Below are 8,937 nucleotides of genomic sequence, written 5' to 3'. Positions count from 1 at the left end.
GCAACCGAACCAAAACGGACCTTTCAATTGTTACAATTACAATATATGAGCAATAACACAGATACGGGAATCATATATATTGAGAAAATTAACAAACTAAGTAAATATTAGAGAAGCAATAGTAGTGCGTTAATATATTAATATAGGCAATTAAAAGACATGCATGGATGGATGGATCACTGGGGAAGCTTGTTGAGCTTGCAGTAGGCGTAGTCCTTGAACATCTTAGACTTGTATTTTGGAGGGTTTTGGTCGTTGAGAAGCTGGGGTATGGGTCCTACCACACACTCAGGCGGTGGCTCTAAGAATACAGGCCATGACATCCTTGCCTTTTCCTTATCCACTGTCGTTCTGTGCAGCACGCTCTTGTAGTACCCATTGCTTGCAATCTACATGCAATCCACATGTCATAACTATTATATATATGTATATATATATATATATGTATGTATGTGTGTGTATATTTACTTAGTTTTATTGTGTATGTAACCTTAAACAATCTGATCATCTACTCTTAAAATTAAGCCGAGTTCATATAATCAGTGTTTTTATTACAAACTATAGATTCCTTTAATTAGTGGGGCAAAACCAAAACTCAAAATGCTTAGAGTAATTTTACCATCAATTAAAGTTAATTGTTTTAACCGCATATATCCATGTAAATATGCCTAGTTATTTATTGAGAAAGATATTGAAACTGATGGACCAAGTTCCATTAATTAATTGTCATTAATCTCATCTACCTAATTTCCACGCAAGTACAACAAAATTTGAATAAGTACACGTGTCAATCAAATTAATTACTTTCTTTTTCATTGAAAAAAAAAATCATAATATATATCGTCGCGGTATTTTCAACCGTCCCCCCTTTGTTTTCTCGTTCTAATATTCTGTACTAAAGATAAATATCAGTTCTTGAAACAATTTAGGAGGTAGGTGTAGAAATTAGAATTAATATAGACTAACTCAGTCATGCTTAATAAGCAAGATGGTTGTATTTGTATGTGGTGAGTTTAGTAAAAATAAAAGAAATTAGTTAGGCTAATAAGTAGTACGTACCTCAATTTGATCGCCAATGTGAATGATAAGCGCATTAGGAATGTATTTAGCGTCGATCCAGTGATTGTCTTTGAGAACTTGAAGACCAGGAACCTCGTTCGGAACCAGAATTGTTAGCGACGACAAGTCAGTGTGCGGCGGAACTCCGAGTGCGAGATCGGGCCGCGGACACGTCGGATAGTAATTGATCTTCATCATGTACTCTAACTCCTCCCCTCCCACTGCCTCTTTGAGAATGTGGGCTTCCATTCCTAACCCTATCGACAGACTCCTGAACACCTTATCCGCCACCTCTCTTACATGCTTTGCGTATTCCTCGTTTGCCTCTCTAACAACATTAATATCATACATTATATATTATCTTAACATCTGCCTATATATACACTTACAAGGGGGAAAAAACTACCGTTACATTTTTCACCAAGTTCAGTTAAACATATTTTTAAACTGTCACATTTTTCGTCAACTTCAGTTCAACATACTTTTCAGTTTTCACTCTATATTCAATTTTTAATTAAGCTTGATATTTTTTTGGTTTATTTGGATTAAACCCATAATATTAGAAAGTTACAACTAAAACCTTGCACCATGAGAATATATACATACATACATACATACATATATATATATATATATAATTATGCATCATGGATAGAGGGATGGAATATCAATAAGTTGCATGGATGTGTGTGTGTATATATATATATTGAAAAAAAGATTGATCAACCTGTAAGTGGGTGAATTTTTGGGCCAAAATTGGTAGTTGATGCGAGAGGGAGGCCATATCTTGTGGAAGAGATGATCAGCCCATGATTTCTTTCCATTCTGGTCCTTTTGGAGCTTTGTCCCGTACCCTTCAATGGACTTGGCATCGACCGGCTTGGCGTAAAACTCTTTCTCCTCCTGCGGCAGCCGGAAAAACTCCGTCCCCACCTCCTGCAGCCTTCGTATGACCTCGGCAGGGATGCCGTGGTTCAACGCCTGAAAGAAACCCCACTCTTTGCTCGCCTCCACCACGCGGCGGACTAGGTTTTGCTCGTCGGGATCGCTGAAATCGACGGTGGGTATCTCGGGAATGGGGCCGCGGAATGTGGTGGCCGCTGGCTGCTCGGTCTCGGGCATGATGAACTCCGCGGGGATTGTATTGGAGCTCAAAGACAAGGAAGCAATGGCTTGAACTCTCTCAACCTCCATAGCTACGTTGTCTACTTAGCTAGCTAGATATCTTTAATTTATTTGTTGTGTTTAATGAGAAATCCAGCGTTATTTATACAAATAGAGACGTTGAGGAGATTGGTTTGAGAGTGGGAGCTATATAATGTTAGAATGAAGGGTATAAAAGTTAAAAAAAAAAAATGATAATAATAGTAATAAATGGTAGAGAAGATGGGGGGTTGGGAAAGGAGAAGAGGGAGAAGGGTGGACGTGGTGTATTTGTAGTCACCATTTAGAACTACCAACCACGCACACTACGTGGGCTGTCTTTGTGTTACGTGATCTATTTCTTAGGAGACTTCATTCGTGTTCATGAAAATGTTGCTTTCACATAATTTCCCCAAAAACGACAGAAAAAAGCATTAAACTCTTCCAAAACAAGTTCCATCGAACTATTCATGAATAAAATTTCACAAATTGCAAAGTTGTTTATAAACAATCACTCCTATGTATTGAATTATCACAAGTATGCTTCCTCTGAATTACCTCTGTTATTCGGGTTATATGTATATGTATATATAGCTATTGCTTGTTGATTTGAGGCGTTTAAACTGTCATAAATTTCAAGAAAGAAATCAAATAACTTTTCCTTGTGGAAATCGACGACAAAAATCGTATACGACTTTAAAGTTTCAAGCGAGGCCTCCCCAAACGTGCCAGCCCAGACCAGGATATGTAGGCCAATGAGTCTTCGTAGATGGGCTGGGCCACTTTTCTCAACTTCCCGGGGTAAAATCTGTGAAAGGAGCATGTGTTAGCAACTATAAATGTTATATACGTGTATATATATGATAATTCAGCATTTATCTAATTATAACTTTTCCACTTGATTTTTCCTCTCTCCATTTTGGATTCCAATCACGGTTAAATAAAAATCCTTCATATTTCTGTTTTCCTTGCCCATTGAGGTTGCCAAAAAAATATACAAGTTTTAAGGATAATTAGTATTGCTGGAATAAAGTTCAAATATTATTCTCTTGTGAACAAGCAGCTAAAGGCAAAAACTGAAAAAAAATTTGACTTAATTAATTGAAACATGACTATGAATGTCCTGATATATTACGGGCCCGTTTAGTTCGCTGATTCGAGTTTTTAATTCGATTTGAGGTGTGACTTTAATGAAAGCTTTTTACTGTAGCACAAAAGTTAGATATGAGTTTTTTACTGTAACAAAACTCGAATCGGTGAAAATGAAAGAGACTTTTCTTTACTCCTTCGGGTTCAAAGTATTAAAATACAAAAGAAAAAAAAGAATTTTTTTTCTAATATTGTTATATGTATACATGCGTGTGATGTATTTATACATATAACATAAGGTTAATTTCAATTTTAGCCATCAAGGAATACTCATTGTCTGTCTTTGCCTCTTAAACTTTCAAATGTCAATTATTGGCACCCGAGTTTTACAAGTGATGCACTATTGGTCCCTCCGTAATAGCACTGTTAAATATGAATAAAATGACCATGTGAGACATACGTGATGCGGCTAGTGTCATAAAAAAACATCATAGATAATTCCCTTGGCCTAAATTATTTGATTTAAACGCAAAATCCCTAAAATCCCCTAATTGCATTGTTGAGGGAAAGAAAGCATACCAAAATTTATTATTTCCAAATCATGTAATTTTGGCCAAGGACATTATCAATGGCATTTTTAACAATCCTATCTGTATCATGTGTGTGCCATGTTTATTACTTTTATTTTTTAATGGTTCTATTAAGGAGGGACTAATAGTACAACATTGGTAAAGCTCGAGTACCAGTAGTGTAACCCTTAAAAGTTTAAAGGTAAAATAGGAAAATGAGTATTCCTCTACGGTTAAATTTGAAATTAACCCTATAATAAAGCTTTATTTGCCGCGCTAACCTTTTTTTTTTTTTTAAATACCAAAGCAACACTTAATGGTGAAGTTGACTGTAGATCGGTTCACTGCTACATCAAAAGTCCCCGAAACCAACAATGGCAACGTCTACTTATTACATCATTTGGAGCGGTTTGTAGGGGTAAAAGTTAAACATATTAGGAAATTGTTCAAATGAAAACACAATTTAGGAATATTGACAATTTCTTACAACAAAAAAAGGAATAAAAATAAGTCTGATTCACTTAATTAGCTATTCAAGTTGGACACAAATACATATAAGGATATAAAACAAGAACAAAACATGACTATCTGGGACCAGAGAGCTGATATGCAGATATGTAAGACAGAGAGTTGTGTGAACCGGTACTGGTTGCACCACCACTCTTCCACATCACAAATTCATCATGATCACCATCACGGTTCTGCGATGCCTCCGCGAATCTCCTGCCGTAGAATCTCAGAAAATTCAGTGACTGAATCCTTGGCTCAGCCACAGGCAATCCACCTTCCAACATGCCAACCGCATTAGCCATGCTCGGCCTCAGCGCAGGGTCTTCTTGCACACAACATAATGCAATCTTCACCAGCTTCTCCACCTCTTCCTCCTCTACTCTTCCCTCCAATCGCGGATCCACAAGCTCCAAATACCTCCTTTGCTCGTGCATTTCGAGCGCCAGCAGCGGAAAATACACTGCCCCATGGACGACGCCTGAAGAAGAAGACGAAGATGATCTTGTGCTACTTCTATTATTTTGGCTGCACAATATTTGCACCGAGCTGTTCTTCTTTCCCCTCACTATTTCTAACAACACCATTCCGTAGCTGTACACGTCGGCCTTGTCGGAGATTGAGGAGCTTGTCAGCCATTCTGGAGCAAGATACCCTCTGGTGCCTCTCATTGTGGTGAAGATACTGGATTCTTCGGGGCTTAGCAGCTTTGAGAGCCCGAAATCGGAGATTTTCACCTGCGAATTGTCGTGCAAGAGGATGTTCTCCGGCTTCACGTTGCAGTGGATGATCCTATGGTCACACCCATTATGCAAGTACGCGAGTCCCCTCGCTGTCCCGAGGGCTATTTCGAACCTCTCTCTCCATTCTAAAACCGGTTCGCCATTACCAAAAAGTGCTCGGTCTAATGAGCCCCGGTTCATGAACTCCAACACCAGAAACCGTTGTCTTCCTTGCGCGCAGAAGCCTTTTAATCTCACAAGATTAATATGGTGGATGTTTCCGATTATGCTGATTTCGGTACAAAATTCTTTCTTTCCTCGGATTCCCAGACTGGTTATCTTCTTCACTGCCACCAGCGTTTTGTCGGGTAGAGTACCTTTGTAGACTGTGCCGAATCCACCACTACCGATTTGGATTTTGAAATTCTCAGTGGCTGCCGCGAGCGCAGCATAGTCAAACCTCACCGGTAAGCCGGGGATGGAGATTTCTTCAATCTCCGCCGATGAAGATGAGTTCCAACGGCTTAACTTTTTAGTTGCAGCACCTCTAGAAATTATCTTGTTTCTTCTCAACCATAGAATCGCCGCGAGTACTAGACAGAGAATGACAATCAATCCGAAACAAGGTAAGAGCACCAAAGCCACAATTGGGAAACTGCGTTTGTCATCAGTACTGTTAAGATTGCTATTTGTTATTGTGTCATCATGATTAGAAGATAGAGCTACTGAGGTTTTTAAGTAGCCCAACCGGTTTTTCCTAGAGTTGGATTTGATGGAGCCTAATTGGTCATTGATAATGTAGCAAGAATTAGAAGAAAGTTCAAGGAAAACGGCCAAGCAAGAACAGTTTCGCGAGCATAGATCCTGGCAAGCGGATAAATCGAGATTGTGCTTAACAGGACCAGTGAAATCATTCGCAAAGTAGTCCATGTTGCTGCCTAGTTCTAAGTAGGAAATTGAGGAATTCCGTTCAACATGACCAGTACTATAACTACTAGTTGAATTACAGAAAGAAAGAGGTATAGAAAGAGACCAATTAGTGGGAGCACATTCAGAGGTTTTGGAATTTAAACCAGGTGGACAAGAGCAACTCCTCGACGTCGACGATTCGGTGCTGCTGCATAAGCCGAGTCTGCCGCAGACTAGTGGAACTTGACAGAGATCCGACGGTGCTGAGAATTCTTCAACCAAGTTGTCGTGCATGAAGCTTTTGATCTTTAATCTCCCATCATAATCCAACTGCACCATTCTGAAATCCGACATGAGAAAAATCACCTTTATCACAGCCGTCGATCCGTCACTTGCCAACAAATTCAAACCAGTGCCGTTCACCGCCATGAACGACACTACCGAGTTGGAGTCCTTGAAAGCCTTGGTATCCATGGAGAGCTTCCAATAACTGGTCCCTTTCCACTGCAACTACGCGTCGCCACCCGTTACGGTTAGCAGATAATCCCCGGTTGATAAATCATCCGCTGACCTCGAACTCACCAGTGATTTCCCGACGAGCAAGTGCTGTCCGAGGACTAATGTGTCCGTCGGGTAATCGAAACTCTGCCAGAGAGAGACGTTGCGCTGGTCGACCAACACGAGGTTACCGGTGTCTAGAAGACGGAGAGCGGCGACCTTGGAGGAGAGTTTAGGAGTGGACCATACGACATGGCCAGGCTCGGTTGCGATGGCGAGGCCGTCGACGGTGAGAAAGAGCGTGGAGGACTCCGACATCGGGGTAGCGCGGTTGGCGGTCCAAATAACGGTGGACGAGGCGGCATGGACGATGCATAGGTGGTAGTAAATAGGGTGTGACTGAGACTTGGAGGTGGATCTTATGGAGGCTTTGTAAGTGGCGTTAATGGATAACAAGAAATCACCACCATGGTCAATGAATTGGTAGTTTGAGGCAGTGAAGTTTGGGAGAATGGAGTGGATGGAGATGGGCCCTGAGGAGGTGAGGATAGGAAAGAATAGAAAAGCTGTAAATGAGCAGAAGAAGATGGAGATGGTGAAGAAGGAACCCTGCATAATTGGGTAAAGATTAATAATGGATTTGGGTTTGGTTTAGAGAAGCTAATAACATTGGTTTCCATTATTAGCATGCATTTCGTGGCATGTCTATCAATTATAAAAGAGATTGATGGATATGTTGTAAATCAGAGTCAGATGCAGTTGAGTTCGATCGTGTGATAAATGCGTTGACTTGAGAAAGTAGAAAGCTTTAGCTGCCGACGCCAGGAATGGATCAATCATTTCAATTAATTAATATCATAGCTTTTCTGAGTTTGTATAATCACAAGCTTTTTACTTTTTCTCATGCCCTTACAGCTTTAGCCACGGGGACAGCAGGATGCCCCTTTTTTTTTTTTTTTTTTTTGCCATTTTCCATGCATTACGTAATTTACGTTTGACTCTATTGTTTTCATTCCAAGAACCGAAGAAATGGTCAGCCCTTCTCAAATAGTTATAAGTTCTCTGTTGTGTCATTCTTTTTTCCTTAGAAAAGCCATTAAGATAAAAAAAAATTTCAAAAAAAAAAAAGAAAGAAATTAATCACGTGAATACCCAGAATCTCTTCCCTTGTTTAATTTTCTACTCTTTTTTTTTTAATTACCCACAAAAGTTGACTTGTAACTTTGACTTCTCGTTGCTGATCTGGCATTTGAGCAGACAACTAAACTTAATTACAGGGCAATGAAATTGAAGGAAGTTTGTTTTGGTGGGCCTATTACTTTACTACACTTTATTACATTACCGGTGAAATGGTTAGAGTCAAGTTGTGTGCAAGTTGGAATTTATATGACCGATGGACCGATATTCAAATCCATAGATCCATAATCTGCGGACCTCTAGTCACTATCTATATTTATAAGATATTTATTTTTAGAGTTCGTATTTAGTTATGAATTATAATTTTTAATTTTTTATTGTATTTTTTTCTTATAAAATATTTAAATTTTAAAAATTATAATAATAAATTATAATTCTGAACTCATGAATTAAACGTCTCTTTAGTATTTACAAGTGGACTCCATTAGCAAACAGTAATGTACTTTTAAATTTTAATGATGTAAATAAGCACACGTTGTGTTTAATGGTAATTGGCAACAATAATAACAAAAACTGTCTACGGCAACAACAAACATATAACAGCATTACCACTGAGGGTCGCAATGTAGTGGTAAAGATGGCTTTGTTAAGTCTCATTTGCTCATCATTTCAGGGTTCGATACTCCATACCCGCGTGTTCTGCCTGCCTTTTGTGAAAAATTAAGTAGGTCTTTGCGGGCCCCACATGATGAAGAGGAGTGAAAATTGGTTGGATGGTTTCAAACATTTTCCACATATGTAGTAGTCCCCAGAATTGCTTCTATAGCTTAAGCGGTTAGGGGACATAAAGTATACCACTAGATCCATTTTTGGAGTAACAAAAAAAAAAAAAAAAAAAAAAAAAAAAAAAAAAAAAAAAAAAAAAAAAAAAAAAAAAAAACAGATAGCATATTCCTCATCAATGCCCACAATCTCATATTCCTTTTCATTTCTTTTACTTATAATAACGGTTATATGTTTTTGTAAATTTGTATTTTTTTAAGAATCTTCTCCGATATATCAATATATCGGTATGTTAAGTTTTCTATCCGTCGAATTTATATAAAATCAGTGAAAGTAAAAAAAAATACGAAAATTCAATAGTTAAAAAAATTTAGTCTACCGGTATGCTAAGCGTACTGAAAATTTTCCCTTTTTTGAAATATTTAAAATTTTTCACCTCTTGTTACCTAATATGTCAAGTTAGAAATAACTTAATTTTTCCGATGATTGTAAGTACTTCAATTTGCGGAATCATAGAAATG

General features: G+C 38.4%; 1 protein-coding gene and 1 pseudogene across 1 annotated transcript; both read right to left on the bottom strand.

Moving 5' to 3' along the window:
* LOC21396296 (flavonol synthase/flavanone 3-hydroxylase) lies at window positions 1-2,366 on the bottom strand. The gene is made up of 3 exons (XM_010098126.2): window positions 1,787-2,366; window positions 1,060-1,387; window positions 1-389 (listed from the first exon to the last, which is right to left on the bottom strand). Exons 1-3 carry the CDS (start codon window positions 2,251-2,253, stop codon window positions 177-179), a joined length of 1,008 nt encoding a protein of 335 aa, XP_010096428.1. The 5' UTR covers window positions 2,254-2,366; the 3' UTR covers window positions 1-176.
* A 1,998-nt stretch (window positions 2,367-4,364) lies between these two features.
* On the bottom strand, window positions 4,365-7,111 carry LOC21396295 (annotated as a pseudogene).
* Window positions 7,112-8,937: the final 1,826 nt, after the last annotated feature.

This window comes from Morus notabilis, unplaced genomic scaffold (genome assembly GCF_000414095.1).
Source record: "Morus notabilis unplaced genomic scaffold, ASM41409v2 Scaffold1195, whole genome shotgun sequence".
In the NCBI taxonomy this organism is placed as follows: Eukaryota; Viridiplantae; Streptophyta; class Magnoliopsida; order Rosales; family Moraceae; genus Morus; species Morus notabilis.
The sequence above is the reverse complement of the archived record's forward strand: the minus strand, read 5'-3'. Positions and strand labels throughout refer to the sequence as shown.